Below are 19,812 nucleotides of genomic sequence, written 5' to 3'. Positions count from 1 at the left end.
CGTCTTAAAATGTATAGACTTTTGAATTTTTCCGGACCTTGAAAAGTCTGGAAAAATAGTTAAGCTCATAGTAACTTTTTAGAGTCTGCACAAAAGCATTTTAAGCAAATAAACATTGATTTTGTTAGCTGGTTGAGTGATATCCAAGCAAAGCTCATGTTACATGTTCCACTTTGAGGAGGACAGTCACGAAGTGTGGGATTCGACAGAGACACCACGATACGATATTATCACGATATTTAATGGAAAATACTGTGCTGTATTGGGAGTGAGCACTTGGCACCATCTAGTGGCCTGAAAGGTCAATAGATTTGTATATGCTAATCCACAAAAAGAGTGTTTTATTTGTAACATCACTTAAAAAAAACAAAAAAATTGATACTTTGTGTCTCAAAAGTGATATAATATCACCACACAAAATAATATTTCACTGTATCGTTTTTTTCCCCACCAGTCACGTCATTTGGTGAACCGGTGTTTGAAGCTCGGGAAATAAACATTACATTTTTTGTGAGTTTAAATGATAAGATAAAGGGAAGTTATGTTCAGGAATGGAAAAGATTGTGAATTCTACATGCATGCATTCATCCATGTATTCATTCAGTCATGCTTTTATAGTTCTGACTGTGTCCTTGGTGAGACATGTTTGTGTGAAATGTGTGTACTTTTGGCAGTTACTGAAGAAAGTGGGGATGCAAGTGTCTTAAAAAACAAAAACAAACATGTTTTCTGGTTTTCAGGAAGAGCCTGAAGGTTTTATTTGGGGAAAAGGACAAGCTATTTGTCTGTAGTCTAAAACAGTTATGACTCCAGCAAATGTTTAGTTAGTTCATAACACTAACACTTAAAATATGTCCCAAAAAAAAGGTAAAATGTTCCATATACATTCAAATTGGCTGTTGGCCATACTTACACTATAAGTCTATAGAAGCTTTATTTCAGCTGGTACAATCACTGATTGGCTCTCTTCGTTTGCTCTGGGAAAACAAGTTATCTGTCGAGGTCAGTCTGACTCCAAAGTGTTTACTTTAAAGTTTTTTTTTCCCCAACACCATAAAACAGTGAAGGTTATGGCACTTTACCCTCAGGACCTAGTCATTCTCATTTAGAAGCACTTTATTACATTAGCCTTGAGCGCACACACACACACACACAGCACTAGCTATTGCAGCCATGTGGACATCAGGGACATTAAAACTGGCTACAGCTAGTTTCAACCGAAAACCTTTCACGGATTCTTTTGGTTTGCTCCAGCAACAGTACGACAGAAGAGGTATTTCAGTGCGGTCAGTGCCATTCTGGACATGATCTAGGTCGATTAGGTTGATAACATACGATAAGATAAGAAGTTTATATTAGAAAGTTACACTGACACTTTTGACCCAGAATCAATTTTATTTCTTCCCCTACATTTGCCAGTTTTGAACAGTTTTCCCAACATCCCACAAAATCACACCCGTTACTCGTCAAACAGCACGTTTTCTGAAAAACGAACCCATGTCATGCCGCGATGCTGTTTCTGCATCATCTACATCTAAGATTTTCTGCTCAAGTTTTCCTCACTTTTTTTTAATCAATGAGGTCATTTTAAATTCATCATCATTGGTGCTGATTTAATTTTAAGACACAATAATTTATTCATGCTTTTTTAGAAATGGAATTCATTAGGAGGGACCCACTTTAATGGAATAATCATATGGCTTTTATTTCCGGAGGAATTGGGATGAATAATATTTGGGTCTTGTTAAAAGAAAGATAAGATATGGAAAGTATTATTTGCAAGCATTTGGCTAGGATTGTATCAGTACTATGTAATAATCCCTTAGATGCAGTACCGAAACCAAACACCAGAGAGCCCCTCCCCACTCTGCATTGTCAGGTTTGACAGGAGCTTTCAGTGCACATAAAGATTCAGGTCATCCTGTCTGACTGTCACCCTGCAGCGGTAAAGCATGACATAACACATGTGGCTGTTGCCTTATTCATTCGGTCACTTCAGAGATTCTGTGAGGGATTTAGGTTGTGCAGGTGCTGACCGGGCCTGTCGTGTCTCATAATCTTATATTACAATCCGAGCCAACAGCTGTTTGAGCAACAACAATGGCCTAAATATTATCTGATGCATTTGGGGATAATAGTTTTTGCCACATAGACACACACACACACATGCATTCCATTCCATTCCAACACAATAGCATGAAGTTAGTGAAGATGAACGAGACACAAAATACTGCACTGTCGGCGATTCCGTGCACACGAGGATTGTCTTGTGTTAAATGTGTTAATTCTGCAGCCATTTGTATGGAGTTCAACAAACAGTGCAGTTTGTTCATCCTTTGTCACGTGCAAACGACTTCCTCTGGGGAGCATCTGTGAGTCGATTGCCGCTCTGGAGTCAATGAAGTTTATTCAAAGAAACAATTTGGCTACGGAATGCCCCTATAACCCCCTTAGTAGCTCATCAGCATTTATATTAGACGCGCACTCTTGGACGGCACTTTGGCTGCAATCACCGCAAGGAGTTAGGAGCGTGAAATTGTCCTCTCCAAATCCAGACAACGTTGTATCACTGCTTTTCCTCATTGTCAGTGTGTGTGTTTCAACTCGCTGCAGGGAGACGACCTGGTTTTCATCACAGGACTTTTTTGTCTTTGTCGGCGAATGACAACACACCTTTAAATTGTTGGCTTAATGACTATCACGCCTGACGTTGCGGTTAGCAGATGTCGTTGGGTTTTTTTTTTATTTTTGATTCACATCTTCTACATCTTGCACACACCAAACGCACACATCTCCTTTGCGTGACGCTATACCGCCAACATAACCAGTGTCAATTTGGGTTTTTTCAATATAAAACCACCACAAAAGTGCATTACATCGTTGGTTTCAGTCTCCAAACAATAAGACTACAGAACCTTTCCCGCGACGGCCGATGAAAAGTCCATATTGAATAAAAAATAAAGTTTGTCACCAGAAAGCATTAAAATCTCTAATATATATATATATAAAAATATGTAAGTAAAATAGGTTAATAGAATGATCATCATTAAGCAAAATAAAAGTATCTAAACTTTGTCTGTCAAATGACAATAATATCTATGAAAGCTTATGTTTAAATTTCAGAGTGTCTGTGTTCTTTTCAAGACATTGCTCCACAACATCTCCATTTCTTTAGGAAAATAGATGCACACACATCTGCTTTGGTTAGGGTTGCTATTAGTGTCTTCTGCCCTACAACAACAGTGCAGCACACTACAAGAAAAGAAATATATATGACAATTTCAAAAGCAATAAATACGAAAAAGAAAAAAAAAATAAGTTATCTAAAACATTTCAAGTATCAAATATCCTGTGTTTTCACTGTGTTGACAGTGTAAAGGACACTGAGCATCACCAACCATTATACATATCTGCTGTAAAAGACCGAGAGCAAACAAATCCAACGTCTTCGTCTTACTGTTGTCTTTCAGAAACTCTGCTGGTCATCTCGCCCTGAGCGTTTAAGATTTTAAAAGGTTGCAGAAAAACACAAATGTGTTCAACCTGACGACCTTTCCAGCATAAAACCTATGTTTTATGGTTGTGCTTGAGGCAATTATATTATTATTTCCTTTTCCCAGCAGTGAGGTGTCTCTTGGTTACACCCTCGAGCCTCCTTCTCTCAGCCTCCTCAGCTTTTCTCCTTTCTTCTTTTAGCTCCTTGTACCGCCACCTTGGGATCTGCAGCAGGTTTCCCCCTCCGTCTTTGGCGCTACTTTTCCTTCGGATCTTTTCCGGTTCATAAGTTGGTGGCGGGGCCTTGGACACCCTGAGTCTGGGGATGCTGAAGCCCGGCCTGACGCTGCTCCTCCTCATCACCATGTGCATGGGCATGAGGCTGGTTCTTTGCAGCTCCATAGCTTCATGACAAGCCACAGTACCCAGGCTGGAGCTTCTGTGTCGAGACCTCAGGCTCTGGGTCTGGAGGCTGGCCCGGCGATCCGCTGAGGTCTTGGCCACAAAAGTGACCCGAGAGTTCTGGAAGAGTTTGAGGTGGCTGTCCATCCTGTCCGGGTTGGCAGAGTGGAGCCCCTTGGCACGCTGCTGGCGGACGATCTCGGGTACTGCATAACGCCGTTTGCCCACGCCTGGGGGACTGTCAGGACACACCTGAAACAAAATCAACAGTCCCTCAATGTCAGGTTTTACTCCTGACAAATATCAGTAGCACTGCATAAGCAAAAACAGGCATCATTCCTGGTGTTTAATCTATAATAAAAAAGCATGGCTTAGTCTCTTAATATGGAATTTATAATCTTGAATTAAACCTCTTATCAGATACGGATTAATTATAAATAAATAAATAATTCCTTGCATGAATTGTATCCTTTCATTATGACTAATCCTATGACGGCAGAAGAATAGTTTGATGACAAAATATACATTTATTTTTCTTTCCTTAGCTGTACACTATAAAGCTGCTGGGACAAACCTTTTTAGTTATTTGCATATTAACGCAAGACACACAGCATCAACCGTCAAACTTCAAGTCTGCGGAACAGGTTTTTTTGCAAGACTATTTGGTTCCGTTCAAAAGTAAATGAGCTCAAAATATGCGGAGTATGTGTAGATACCACAAGAGAAATAATGCAGACAATGTACTGATACTCTTATCTCAGCTTATGTGTGGAACACTTGTTGTTTTATGCTGATTACTAAATATAAATAAGTAATGTAACCATTACTTACTGTTTGGCAGGCCACAGCGAGGAAAGGGCTTCTCATGGCCGTCGTTAGAGAAACCATGTGGTCAATCACGCCCTCGTCCTCGGGGTTGGTGACATTAGCGATGCTGAAAACGTTTTTTATGGTGTCAGACAGGCGCTTCAGACAGCCACGAGACTCCTGGGCTTTGACGACTAGTGAAGCCAGCCGGGGCCACTCTAGACTGGGGGAGCAAGATTGACGTCAAATAGTCACAGTGACACTCTCACATGCTCATTTCATGCACTGATATTAGTATTTTCCAAATGAAAACTACTAATATTACAGCTATTGAATCCTCTGTTGAAATACAATTCATAATGTGGCAACATAGGGATTAACCGGTTGAGTTATTGCACATGATAAACATAGATCAACAAGTAAGCATGTTAACCTGTATGTATCACGGTACTGGTGGGGACAGGGTCGTTCCATCAAGCGTGTCATCACCCAGGCAGTTTCATAGCGGCCCGTAAATAGGGCCCACTCCCTTGCAGTCAAATGTCGCCCACAGTCTCTCGCATTTAGGGAAGCACCTGGAAGACAGAGCGGGTGGATACATTAAGTGATGAGGTGACAAAGCTGACCACCACAACTCCACATGACCCTTGAGGGACTTTGTCACAGCCAAAATATGCTCTGTAATTAAATAAAATTTGTCTACATGTCAAAGTTTTACCACCTATAGGACAACAAACATTTGCATAAACACTGGTCATTATTCAATTAGTCTAGAGCCAGGGGGGGCAGGTGGGGGGGGTTGGCCAATCTCTGGGGCAGAAGTCGCCGAGGTGGAACCCCAGGGGTGGACGAGATCCGCTGTAACATCAAGGCTATGGATGTTGTGGGGCTGTCTTGGCTGACCCACCTCTGCGACATTGCGTGGTCATCGGGGGCAGTCTGGGATGGTGGTTCCCATCTTTAAGAAAGTTGACCAGAGGGTGTGTACCAACTATCGGGGGATCACACTCCTCAGCCTCCCTGGAAAGGTCTACTCCTGGAGAGGAGGGTCCGGTCGTTTGTTGAACTTCAGATTGAGGAGGAGCTTATGCCCTTATGCCCGTGTCCCCAGGGGTATCCTGTGGGGGTGCTCTTGGAGGCCTCCCTGGTCAGGTGTTAGGGGCATGTCCTTCCGGGAGGAGACCTCGGGCCAACCCAGGATACGCTGGTTATATATCTTGACTGGCCTGGGAACGCCTTGGGCTCTCCCCGGAGAAATTGGTAGAACTGGTTGGGGAGAGGGCGGTCTGGGCTTCCCTGCTAAGGGTGACGCCCCCGCAACCCGGTCCCGTATAAGCAGAAGATAACGGAATCTGCTTCTAGAATCTAGCCAGTAGTTTGTGAAACCTTGACACTCAAACTTTGGATACATTATTTTAATGGTGTACATGAAATCCTCACCTGCCATCATGAGTGAGCGCACACAATCCACCCTGCCCTGCATGGCTGCTTTCATCAGTGCAGTGAAGCCGTGACAGTTTCTCCTCTCTATGTCCAACCCAGAGAAGTAGTTCAGCAAGTAGTTGGTGATTGTTATGTGGCCTTGAAAAAGCAAATACAAGAGGGAGAAGTTACTGTGATTCACATTTCACAGTCTGTAAGCAGTGTGCTGGCTTTATAATAGACCTGCTAAACACTCATTCACGCTTGTTCGCTATATTTTAGACAGATCCACGTCAGTATAACCGCTCCTTATTCACTTTCACTTTGAGTATTCTTTTTTATATTCAACTGTGTGTCAGCATTAGTGTCATACTGTGTGTGTGTGTGTGTGTGTATCAGTATTTCATCACTACCATTAATGGCCGGTGTAAATGTTTATGTAACCCTGTGGTTTGTCCATCTCTTACCAGCTTGAGCAGCAGTGATGAGAGCAGTGTTTCCTTCACTGTCCTGCCAGTTGACATCCAGATATGGACACTGTGACAGCGCTATGACAACGTCCACGTATCCTTGGTAACACGCAACCAACAGCCCGATCTGATATTTAAAAAAAAAAAAGAAAAAATGACAGAAAATACAGTTAGAATTATGAGGAAAAGGTTAGAGGAAGTTTAAAGAAAAGGGAAAAAATGTGCTTAGCTCTTTTTTTGCTACAAAAGTCATATCTGTGATTATGCCTGACATAAACACCTTGAGTTTGTCTCTCCATTTGTTGTTGTATACTTTTGTATGTGTATGTGTTTCTGTATTTATTACCATTTTAGGCTCTTTTCTGGCATAAACACTGACCTTGTAAGGACCAGTCGTCCCCATGGAGACGGAAACTTGGTCCAAATGAGGCAGAAACTCATTTCTGAGGAACTGGTTACGTTTAGGGCTAAGATTTGAATTGTGGTTCGGTTAAGGATAGAGTTGGGCATTCACTGGTTGTGGTTAAGGCTTTGTTTAGGCTCTACAAATAAATGGGAGTCAGTGCAAGTCTTTAAAAGGATAACTGCACAAACCTGTGTGTGTGTGTCGCCAAATGTGTAAATGTTTGTCTGTGAATGTGACTGAAAATTTGCATAGACATTGAATTATTTCCAGAAGGTGCACACATCACCAGCCAAAACAAACACGTTTACAACCACAGGGAGGAGAGAGACAGGGGCCAGAAGAGGCAGAACAACAACAACAACAACAACAACAGTTCTAAACTGACACATATAACATTATCATACACAGAAACACATACATTTTACTCATTGTGTAAGTGTATGAACATTTTCACATTAAATAAAAAATTAATGTTATTTTACTGGACCTGACCTAAATGTTGTTCCTCTTCCAGTTTCTACATGACAAAGGTTCATATTATAAGCTTTAAAAAAAGCTTGTGTTTAATGGGACAGGTACATCATTTGGTTAGTTGCTTTTTAAACATAAAATACAGAGATCCACAATGTAAGTCACAGGTGTCTTGGTTAATCAGGAGCTAGTGGACGCACCTGTGTTCTCCCACAGCTGAGGGCAATCAGCCTGACTGCGAGGTTACACAGGCAGGCTGGAGATTCCGTGAACAGTTGGTTTTTGTGTCCTCAGAGATTTTCTGTTTTCAATGAAGTCTGAGTTGTTTACATTTGGAACATGGGCTTCTTACGGGCCATGTATTTTGTTTCCCTCCCTGTGCAGTGTCTCCCACATGGCTATCATTCTGATAAAATCAGTTGGGTGGCTGCGGGGAGTTTTTCTTTCCCCACTGCCACTCTTTAGAAAACCCGACAGCCCATTTGTTGCAGTGTTTCGTCAGTTTCTCAAACCGTGACTCTGACCTTCAGGTTTTGTTTTCTGGAGAAATGTAACAGCCCATTAAGATACTAAGTGGCCGTGCTTCTGCGATAACACCATCGGCCATTCGACGTGACTTAGAGAAAGACACATTAGCTTTAACTGAAAACTGAAGTTGCAACAAAATTAAACAAACAATGTGTTGTTCACACACACACACACACACCAACTATTAATTGGCAAACCAGCAGACCCAAATGGGACTTTTAATTAGTGCTTTAATGAAGCCAAGTGTGCTGCAAATGACAAGCAGTCAGACCAACTCATGTCAAGACAGGCATAGACACTGCACGCATCAGCTGCAAGATAAACACCTATGTGTTCTACTGAGAGTAGTCAACAAATACTCCAGGCATTTTCATTCTGATCGTGTGCCCTCAATAAGGGGGAGACTTCATGCTGCACTCTCTTTAATAACGTGTTTCCATTGTGTGGAATTGAATAAAATATAGAATCCAATTCAAGTGGGTAGAACACTTTTACAAGACACGGGAGCTGAAAGGCTGTGTCGTGCTTTTAGCTGCAGAAGAAACAGAATGCATCAAACTATCACCTCTCCATTGCTGTGACAATCTGATTGACGTGACTGCAGGATATGTCAAAGTATAAATGGGGCAGTGGCAAACATGGCAAGTGGTGTTGAAGCCAAAAATAGATATCAATTAGGTGACATCATGAATTTTGACGTTGCCTGGTTGCCTTCATCTTTACATTTACTGCCCATAGAGCAGAGGTCAGATTATTGTGATTTAGACAAGATCAAACCTGGGATCTCTTATGGGTGATATATTTATTTGACATTATTTGAATATGTGTGAATAGTTAAAAATCAGATTTTTCGGAAAGATTTGCCTTTTGTGTATTTATGACTTAAGTAAGATGCTGCAATTTGTTCCACGTTTAATATTCCTTGAGCTTCGGTGAACCTGCTCGTGAGACATTATGTTCTCCTCATACAAGCATTTGTCTGATGTACTTGTGGCTATGTAACTCTTGACAGGGATTTTCCGTCACGGTTTCAGAGCACACTGTGTTACTCGACTCGACTTCACTGGCGTGAATGTGATCAAACGTTCTGTCTCACTGACATGAATAAATATAATAATGGGTAGGAATGGTACAGAGTGTGCCTGCAGGTTTAAACAAGTTCACAAAGTTTGTGCCAACCTCCCACATAGACACACACACACACACAATCTGACAATATGTGAAATTATAAGGGTGCAAAATAGATCTTTAAGTAAAACCTCAGGCAAAGTACCTTCAGTTTAGTTGATAGATCTTATATGAAGACTGTACAATTACTTTCACACCTATTGCCAACATGTTATAGGCTGATAAATCCTGTTATTTTGAGTTTTTATCCAAGTATGTAAGGATTTAAATATAGTAACTTAATTTTGATGATGTCATTTCAGCAGCATTTTATTTCTTAAAATGTGCCTCTTAAAAGCAAGCTATACAACATATTCCACTTTCATTAAGCTGATTTTTTTTCAACTATATCTAACCTAATTATTGATATTAAATACTAATTCATTTTACTTTACTTTTTTATAGTAATAAAAATGATCAATTCCAAGGCAAAGGGAATTTTTTCTGATTTACCCGGGAATTTGAAAAAACTCTGCGTGTTTGCACAGAAAAAACTTTCCCTTCATCCAAAACTTTCCCAAAAAGAAGTACCTACTCCTGACTAGTGACTTTTCAGATTACCAGGAACTCTAGAGGGGGCGGGACTTGTGTGCTGAAGAATTCTGATTGGTGGAAGACATTTTGCAGCTGTCTGAGCCAGTGTAGCTGCAAGTAGTTTTCTGAAATTTTGATGTGCGATGGAAACGCAAACCACACAGATTACAGATACAGAATTATTTTCCTCAGCCAAATAAGTTCCTGGAAATGTTGGTAGCAAAGTGGCGATTGACGCCCACATATAATACAATGCATATATTATGCTTTAATGGAAGTGAGAGCCAGAATTGCAGTTTGAGTGTAGCCTAACATTTGTTTGTACACTGTAAATTTTAGCCTTACTGCAGGAGCTGAGCTGGAAATAACAAAATCAAATAAAAAAAATACACAATCTTGCCAAAAACCCATGCCATATGCATGAACACAGCCAAAATAATCAAAAAAACGAATAATGAAAAGTGCGTGCAATGTGCACAACAGTCCCTAGGGGTTCTGGCTCCATCAAGCCTGACTCTCAGGCAGCTGTAGGTGCAGTCACGTTGATGTAGCAGTCTGTAAGAGTTTTAAGGGGAAAAGGTGGAGAGAGAGGTCTGTCAGTGGAGTAACAGGATGATTTGTCTCGAAGAAATTCACTTACTATCGCACCACTCCAGATCGCTCTATCTGGTTGAACCTAGACTTTTTTTTCCTCCCTCACTCTCTCTGTCTCACATGCTTTCATGCACATTCTTGGCAAACCTCCAGTCTTGCTGTGATGTACTGTAGAAGCATGCCCTGCAGCATGTCTGGGGCAATTTCTTCACACAATGTCCTATTTTTTTCTGCAAACATGTACAAACACATGCATACACACACAAGAATTATGGATACACATTAACTGTCCTCCGATTTTGACACAGTAAGTAGTGAAATACACGCACGGCAACTGCAGAGAACACATTGAATTGGAGGGAAGGGGGTGAGGGGGCAACAGCGCTCCAGAATGTTATGCACTCAGTGAAAATCTCAGGGGCTAAATGGATAAAAATATCAACACTAGTGCTTCAACAACCGCGTAACAATTGAGAGAATCCCAGGAATGGATGAGTGTGTGAAAACGTAGATACAGTACAAAGTACAGAGGGAAATTTTCGACCATGAGACTGTAATCCTTACCATTGTGGGGATTATGTCATTTGTCTATACAGTAGGAAAAAAAACGAGACAAAGACTGAACGATTAATTTTGTTGAAACTATTGCAGTACCCATGCAAAATCTGTTTATGTGTGTGTGTTTTAGTAATTATTGGTTTGGTGTGTTTGAGTTCCCATTGTTACTATTACACTGCAAAAGTTCAGTGACATTTTTATTTGTGTACGGTAGAAAGCAAATACTGATGCTGACATAATGGCATACAATAAGTATGGAAAATGTAACTACATGGTTGCATAACTGTTGGTTGGTTATCACCGGGATGCAGAGCTAGAGTTCAGTAGGGTGACAGCTGCAGGAAATAAGCTTCCTCTGAACCTGCTGGTTTGGGTGCGGAGAGACCTGTAACGCCTCCCGGAGGGGAGTGGGGTGACCAGTCTGTGGTTGGGGGCACTGCGTTCATTGTCTGCCTCAACTCGACGGCACCTTGTGTCACTCACAGTGCTGTGTGAGTGAGAGGGGGAGTGGCTACAGAAGAGCTTTTACTGATATATTTAACGATATCTTTTGCATTATTTATCCAAACAATGTCAAACTTGGCACTACACTTACTCGTGCCTGTAGCGAGACACCGTCAAGTTTGAAATCAATCGGACCATCGGTTTGAGAGATATGCGAATAACACACACAGACACACACATAGACAGACATTCCGGGAATTTATAGATAGATGCCAAGTATCCATTTTGTTTCCTGAAGCTGTGATGTATCCTTTCAAAACATTCTACATTTGGAAGTAAACATCTGGCCTTTTTTTTTTTTTTTGTTCTTTTAAAGCCCAATGATTAACTGACTAGTTCCTGCAATTGTTTTCCTCCTGCCCTACAGTAATGCTGATGGTGTCAAATGACCAGTAATGACTCCTATTTTATTAATATTTCAGACAATTATTTCAATGTCCAGTTGCCTTTGATCTCTATGATACATAATAGTTAATTATTTGAATTTAAAGTGACGACTGGTAGCAGTTCACAGCCACTCAGTTACTGGAGGGGTAGCTTTATTGAACAAAAATATTGTGCAATTTAATGACATAAGGGATCTATATGATATGCATTAGGTATCTGCAAATATTGGCTTTAAAAACACACCAAACACACCAAGATCTGCCAATATGACTAATGACTAAAATAGCAGGCTGAAAAAGTTGCTACCTCTTTGACTTCTATGCTAGCGCCCCCTACAGCTATAATTTATATAGCACAATAAAGATATTTTATATCCACATCTGAAAAATACTGTGTTACCTTGCACTCCCGATATATCGGCTTTACGGATATCGGCAACAAATCCAATATCCTGCATCATTATAATTCCTTATAAAACTATAATAATTTGAATTTGCTGTCAAGGAGCTCTAAGGCAGTCTGCATGAATATGCACACAAACACACAGTCAAGAATTATGTCAGCTTATTATTTAACTGTCTTGACACATAAACACAAAGACATTTACAAACACACACATAAGGCAGACTTGGTTGGTAATCTGGGGGATATCCAGAGCCAGGAATAGAAAGGCTTAGCCTTATCAGTGATCGAGACACAAAGAGAGGGGGAGGAAGAGACAGAGAGAGAGAGAGACACACAACTGTGTATTTACAGTTCATGTGAGAATGATGTAATTATTGGCTCCAACAACAATAACACAATATCCACTGTAACCCCCTAAAAATAACTTGTAAATGATCAACTATATCAGTCGCGTCTTATTTGAATTATCTCCATCATAAGCAGACAAAACGATCCGATGATAAGATTAACTGATTAACTTTAGTTGGCGCTTAACTGAAAGTTACTTTAAATTGCTCATAACCCATACTTGAAAAAAGCTTATTTTTCTTTTATTAACAAATAAAAAGTTTACATTCCTTTTATATTTTATCATACACTTTTGTGTTCAAAAGTAAACTGGCCTCAATCACATCAGTGAAAGCATCAGTGACGGAAACTTCACACTGGGCCATGTCAATACCCTCCCCTGTTATGTGTCTTTCTGTCTGCAGCTGGACATTCACATGGCTGTGTCAAATCAGATGTGTATGACCGTCGCCTTTGATTTTTCCACCTATCTATATTTGCTAGCAGCAGCATCATGCTTGCAACCGCGTGCGGTGCCAAAAAACGCCATGTCTTCCCTCCGAGAGCCCATCGCTTAGTCCGGTTTGCCTGCTGACGATCTGTGTCAGACATCCTTGTTGCTCGCCAGACGCTCTTTGGTCGACTTTGTCGCATGCTGTTTTGGCAGGCATGGCTGACGCATACTGTGTCTGTGGTTTGTCAACCTATTTGCATGCATGAGCATGTGTGCGTGCGTGTGTGTGCTGCAGGTATTACTCATGTTGTGGGGACATAAATCTGTTTGTACAGTCACATTATGGGGACGTGTCTTCTTTATAGGAACAAAAAAGCAAGTCCCCCCATAAATGATTGTATTTTAAGGCGAAGACATGTGGTACGGTTAGGGATGAGGTTGAGGTTAGAGTTGGAGTTAGGCCAGTAGTAGTTATGGTTAAGGTTAGAGAAAGTCTCCAGTCAATGCAATGTGCTGTGAAGTCATGGAAACCAGACTTTGTGTGTGTGGCACATGGCCTCATTTAAGTTGATTGGATTCTGTGTGTGTCTGCACTTGTCAGGGTGTGTGTGTGTGTGTGTGTGTATGCATGTATTGAGTTTTCATGTAAGCATGACAGCTTATGCACTCAAATTGGGACACACACAGTGTCCTAAACAGGGTCAGAGGTCTCAGAGGACACCATTATGAGTTTAATTCAGTCCATACTCCTGTCCATACCCCATACTTTAGGACAAGCATAATCTAATGCATCACAGCATTATTAATAATAATACCATCTTTTGTTAACACCATGGACACATGGAATAAAAGTTGAGGAAATCAGAAAATTCTAATTCAGGCTGACATTGAAAGTATTTAAATATCTCAAATTGTAATTGTTTCTCCAATGTAAGAAAGCAATACGGATACATATTGAACTCTTGCTACATTGCTACAAAGTTATGTCTGCAGAGACTCAAACGTCTGCACCTAGTGGTGGATTTGTTTTAAGACGAAGGAGAATATTGGTCTTTACCTTGTGTTTCTAGCCAAAATTAAACACATTTAAAACTGAAAACACATACAGTGTTTTTTTTTTTCCTTTCTCCCCCATGATTAACAAAAGCTCCCTATAAAATGCTGACAAGAGACAGGGCAAATAATGAACACAAGTCTTGCCTGTAACACCCCTCTTTGTCTTCCACATCACATTGTCAGGCTGTCTCTGCTATATTCGGACATTTCAGGATGTGAAACACACACACACACACACACAAACTGAAACTAATGAGCTCTGCAGATTTATTGCGACATGTTTCCACTGGATGCGTTGTTTAACCTATATTGTGTCTGTGTTTAATGTACACAACCCCGAGGTCAGAAAACGTTGAGCACACATCCTGGTTATCTACAGAAACACATCGGTGTAATCCTTTGCACATATCACTGCTGTACGTACAAACACACACACACACACACACACACTGTATGCAAACATTTGTTGTGGGATGCTCAGCGAATTCATTATAGAGCCTTCATCTCGGGAATCGGACTGTAAAAGGCATTTTAGTTCTTGTTTGGGCTCTTTATGACAACAATGTTTGTTACACAGTTGGAGAATTGTGTCTTTGAAATGATTTGGCATAAATGTGTTGTTAATGGCTTCATAGTTCATAAATGGCATAAAATGACTGTATCAAAGTGACATTGGCAGATACTCGAGTTTGGCCAATCTTTCCTACTTAGACACAGATTGACACACATACTGCACATATTGCACATACTGTCTAATGAAAATGCCTGAAAACACAGAGGATCAGTCGTTGCATTCCAATGATGTCACACCACTCTCATCTTGCCTCATGAGCTCATCAGTGATCACATGCAGTTACAGTACACACTGAGACATATGAAGTGGTGAGAGAGGGGTGTGTTTGCAGAGAAGAGTGGATGAAATTGAAGAAGAGACAAAGACAGACGGGGGCGGCCTCGAGGTCAGAGACTTAGTTTTGTGGTGTTCGGTCAGAAATATGCCGTCGCCAAAGGCAGAATTACTGTTTTGCAACTTTATATCTGTGTGCCTGCCTGAGCATATGGGCAAACTTACTTTCTAAACTTTCTCTGGATAAGGAAAGAAATAATTCTGACACACAATAAGATATGATTCAGCCTCGACCTCAGTGTCAGCTTATTCATAATACTGTCCAATTGAATAAAGACTAGTCCAGCATTCCACACTTGCTTTATCTACAAGGTATATACAACTGTACATTGATATGTTTAAGAAAGCAGTAATTGTTTCTGACAAAGATTTAAACCACTATATATAGTGAAATTGGTCAAATTCTATGATACAACCTGTATGTGTGGTCTAATATAGTGCAAAAGAAGCTACTCCATCACTGTTTCTGTCACTGTCACACATTTTCATGTTACCCAAATCAGGGAATGGAAAATATGCACATATGACCACACACACACACACACACAGATTCACACTCATACAGAGCTCTGTTTGTTCTGCTGACTGACTCCCCAGCAAATTTGTTTTTAAAGAGTTTGCGCTGGCTCGCTCTCCAAAAACTGAGATAGGCCATCGCACAAACACTGTACAAAGAAAACACTTGTGTAGTGTGAAGACTTATAAATAAAGAATGCACAGACGCCAAAAACTATTTCAGAATAAAAGCACATCTAATATTTAAAGCAACACAGTATGAAAGTGTCTATTCACTGCAATCTCCTTTTTGAGTAAACATCGTATAAGGGGTTTTTTTTTATGTATCGTTAACTGCTAACATTTTCATTGAGGCTGACCAATGTGTATTCATAATGCGACGTACAGAGGTCAGACCAGATACTTTCACAAGGTCTGGAAATAAGTGCTAATCACAAGCTGAGCTTTAATTATTCCAATGCCTAATGATGGTGAGGCTTCTAATCTGAACTTGTTACACTGAGGGGCACGAATGAAGGACTTCAGCTCCAATGTGTCCCGATGTCTTTTATCTTTTATGCAAAGCACTTTAAAATTGCCTTGCTCTTGCCTCTTTGTGAGTGCAGTGTAATAAAATAAAAACTTGTAAATGTATCACTTAGGAGTAAAGTTGGGCTTCTCTCAGGGTTTATCATACCTGGTTATTTGTGAGATTATCATGCATCAAGCGTGAATTTCCATTATAGAGATAAAGGTGTTCAAATTTCACGCGAGTGACCTGAAAATCTGTCGAGCTTGACTTATTTTAAAGTTCTATAAGGGGGAGCCTGCATCTTTAAACTCCACACTACTGTACCAGTAATAACAATAGTTCATCTGCTTCCTCTGGATCTGTAAGCCATTTACATATTTATTTGCATAAATATGTAAACATTTCCAGAAAGTTTAGGGATACAAAATAGATACAAACTGTACGTGCCAACATGAAGGTAGAGAATGGACAGAAAGCCCTACCAGAAATAAAAATAACAATAATCAGTCCATTGTGAAGGAATTAGTGACATCTACTGGTGAGACTAAAAGCTGCAACAAAAGGAGGAATCCCTTCTCTCCCCAAATGCATAAGCGATGGTGGCCTTCATACAAGAAAGATTTTTTATTTATTCATTATTTCCCTGTACGAGGGTTTTTGTTGAGAACATAGCGACCATTAAGACGCATTATTTTTATTGTGCTTGATCTGAAATAGACTGAAGCACAAGCAGATTTCGTGGCAGTTGAATATAACACGACTAAATGTAAGTCGTACCATTAATGGAGAATATTACTCGTTGGTGTTGCCAATGAGAAAGAGATGGCGAGCGGGATTGTCAATATTTCTGACAACTTGTTACACCCCTCGAATCCCCTCAAAGCGCTGCCAGTAGGTTTTATAGTTCTTCGTTGTTTCCCTGACTATTAACTCTATACTGCCCCTATGATTTCTGGTGGTATTGCTCCGTTTCGCCCGTCATCGTACGCACCCCTGCTTGGCGCACGATGCCGGATGAAAAGAACGCAAAGTTCTCCATCTCTGTCTTTTGCCGAGAGTATAAATGGACCTTAACGGTTGAGGGTGTCACTTGCTGTACAGACTGTAAAGCCCTTTGAGGCAAACTGTGTTTGTGAGGTTGGGTTATATAAATAAAATTGACCTGCCTTTATTTGCATGGTAAACACTAAACACACACTCTGGCTGGGTGAGTACAGTACAAAGGCTTACTGTAATGATACGCAAACCAATTATTATTACTTTTAGAGCAAATAATAGGGCCGAGCGACGAATAACAAGGAGGTGAAACGGCTCCTGGCACGAATCTGTGCAAGAAACCTATTGTTATCCTTCAGATTATTATTATATCTGTGGCTTTGCAGCCATTTTTGAGGGGGTTAACATGCATAAAAACTCTTGAAGTTTTGCATGGAGGTCAAGTCTGGCGAGAATGAGATATCGGCATAGTTCCCGGACCTGTGCGTTGCTCAAGGGCTCTATAGCACCCCCCCTAAGTTGAAAACAGAGGCATTCATTGAGTTCCACTGAATTTCCTGGAACTTGGTGGAAAGATGTTATAGACCAAGACGAACAAAAGAGTCGACCGCAACATGGCCTCAACTCAACAGGAAGTCGGCCACTTTGAATTGTGGCGTCCATTTTGCCAATTTGCACCCTTTTCAAAGAAAATGATGATTAATACATTTAAGTTTGGCCAGTGAACCCTCACATGTTTCACTCTGAACTGAATCATCAATAACATGAGTTTTAATGAATTTAAAGTCATTTTTGTTCATGATAATGAGGAGAGTAAAGTTTCACATCGTTCCCTGCTCACCCTGTGGTTCCTGTCCGTCTCCTTGACCTCCTCCTCCTTGACTCCGTGCCGGATCATTAACCGGACAATAGCCGCGTTGTTGGTGCAACACGCCTGGAAAAACGACAGAGGCTCGGGGCTTTCCGGGGATGGAGTGCGCTCCGAGTCCGCAAACGCGTCGTCCGGCGGGTAGAAGGAGTCGTCCGACACGATGCTCCGACACTCATCCAAGTCCTCCAAGTCAACTTCTTCAAACTCCTCGTCCTCCTCTCCATCACGCTCTGTGCACGAGTCCAAGTAAAACTCATCGTCAGAGCGGGTGAGCGGCTCTTCCGCTATGATCGGGTGGATTTGGGCGACGTTTTCCCCGACTTTCTGCTGCTGCAGCTGGAGCTGCTTGAGTCGGACCATCGAGGCGCCTCCTCCATCCCTGTCGTCCGTAATCAGCACCATCTAACCCCCGGAACTAGGGCACTGTCCTCGGGGGAGGACAGTGCTCAGAGTGCAGCCTGACACGGGGGACGCAGGCATGGGACTCGCGGTCTCGTTCCAAACACCAGACTCTCGTGGATAAAAAAAACAAACAAAAAACAAAACTAAACAAAAACTAAACTCTCACATCGTTCGCCAGAGCCTTAATGACACGAACTCTTTAACCTCTGGTGCCTCATGTAGTCGGGCATGTCGCGCGTGCAGTTCGCGGTCATCTTCGTGGACCTGTTGACATGAGTGCGCCCACCTGAGCCGAGAAAGTCCCGCGCAGTGAGAGTCGCTGCCTGCTCATCCGGTTACAAGACACGTGCATGAACATAGAAGACGGAAAGTAAAAGCAGGGACGCACAGACGCTCCATGTGGGCAGAAGCCTGCTAACCTATAGTTGTCTAAGCCGATTAAAAGCGACTGGGACCTCTCTCTCTCTCTCTCTCTCTCTCTCTCATTCTCTCTCTCTCTTAAGAGATTATTCTCTCTCACACACACAAATTACAGTAATCTCTCTCTCTCTTTCCACTATGAACCATTAATATTTATAGAATATAAATGTATGAATAGACTATATGTTTTATTTAGTCTTTTATTATCATAATGTCTCCCTGACACAGGTCATTATGTTGTCACAAGTGTCTGACTGTGTTAAAGGTATAGTTCAGGAGGTTTGGGGTTTTTTTTTAAATATGAGGTGTTGTCTACAGCAGGGGTCTGCAATTAAATTTGGCCCAAGGACAATTTATAATTTCTAAGCAACTGAACACCAGGCTGAAACATCAAATCTTCATCTTTTTTTCTACTAAAATGTGCCTAAATTATTCAATCTTGGACAAAAATGGCAAATTTAAGCAATGTGTTGGTTTAAAAGACTGTTATAGTCTTAAAACTGCTTTTATGCTCAGTGAAAATAGATGTTCTTCTTTATTATTAAACACCTTATTAATAACAAATGATACAAACATTCATTTATCTTCTATCTTCACTTACAACTTGCAATGCATGTCATATAAAAAATAATATATAGAATAAATATTGTGAAAAAAATATGGTTTAATTGACAGAGGCAGTATTCATTAAGTTTCTGCTAAAGAGTACAGTATGTCAACTTTCACAAATCAGTAATTATTGGCCAGTGAATCAAATGATATTTGCTGATTTCAATTATTGAAAAAGGAAGCAATCAGCCTGATTAATTTACTGTTATTTTAAATGATTCTAATGTGTTTTTATTGCAGTTTTAGGTCTTGTTCTTAGTGTAATCAGTGTCTTAATTGGTGAGACAAAGACAAGTTTCCTCCCCGGTGGACAATAAAGATGTATTATTTTCTAGTTTATATTGCAGTATTCGTTTTTTACTAGTAGTACTTAAGAAGTGACACATTTTCTTCTTTTTTTAATTTATATATTTGGAAAACAGTAGAACAAAAGTTCACATTTGAATGAACATTAGTACATAATACTAACCTTGATAGACATGGATTGAGACCATGTTATGTTGGTTGCTTTTGTGCGTGTATGTATCAGTGTGACATATCGTCAAGATTTAAAGTTCAAGAATAGACTAATAGTGTGAGTGTGAAGTGATCTG

At 40.7% G+C, this 19,812-nt stretch overlaps 1 protein-coding gene across 1 annotated transcript; it reads right to left on the bottom strand.

Annotated features, from left to right (window-relative positions):
- Positions 1-660: 660 nt before the first annotated feature.
- Positions 661-18,643, bottom strand: ankrd33ba (ankyrin repeat domain 33ba). Its single transcript, XM_058646548.1, has 6 exons — positions 17,759-18,643; positions 6,594-6,723; positions 6,145-6,285; positions 5,138-5,279; positions 4,729-4,927; positions 661-4,149 (listed from the first exon to the last, which is right to left on the bottom strand). Exons 1-6 carry the CDS (start codon positions 18,188-18,190, stop codon positions 3,604-3,606), a joined length of 1,590 nt encoding a protein of 529 aa, XP_058502531.1. The 5' UTR covers positions 18,191-18,643; the 3' UTR covers positions 661-3,603.
- Between the last annotated feature and the right edge of the window lie 1,169 nt (positions 18,644-19,812).

This window comes from Solea solea, chromosome 1 (assembly GCF_958295425.1).
Source record: "Solea solea chromosome 1, fSolSol10.1, whole genome shotgun sequence".
NCBI lineage: Eukaryota > Metazoa > Chordata > Actinopteri > Pleuronectiformes > Soleidae > Solea > Solea solea.
This window is presented reverse-complemented; position numbering and strand designations above follow the sequence as displayed.

What these genes read in the sequence shown, in the direction of transcription:
- ankrd33ba (XM_058646548.1), bottom strand. Translation starts at nt 18,190, where the DNA reads ATGGTGCTGATTACGGACGACAGGGATGGAGGAGGCGCCTCGATGGTC. An exon ending in AGACGGACAGGAACCACAGG is followed by an intron (nt 6,724 to 17,758) that starts GTGAGCAGGGAA and finishes TTTAAATATCAG; the next exon opens with ATCGGGCTGTTGGTTGCGTG. An exon ending in TCGCTGTGGCCTGCCAAACA is followed by an intron (nt 4,150 to 4,728) that starts GTAAGTAATGGT and finishes ATTTTGTTTCAG; the next exon opens with GTGTGTCCTGACAGTCCCCC.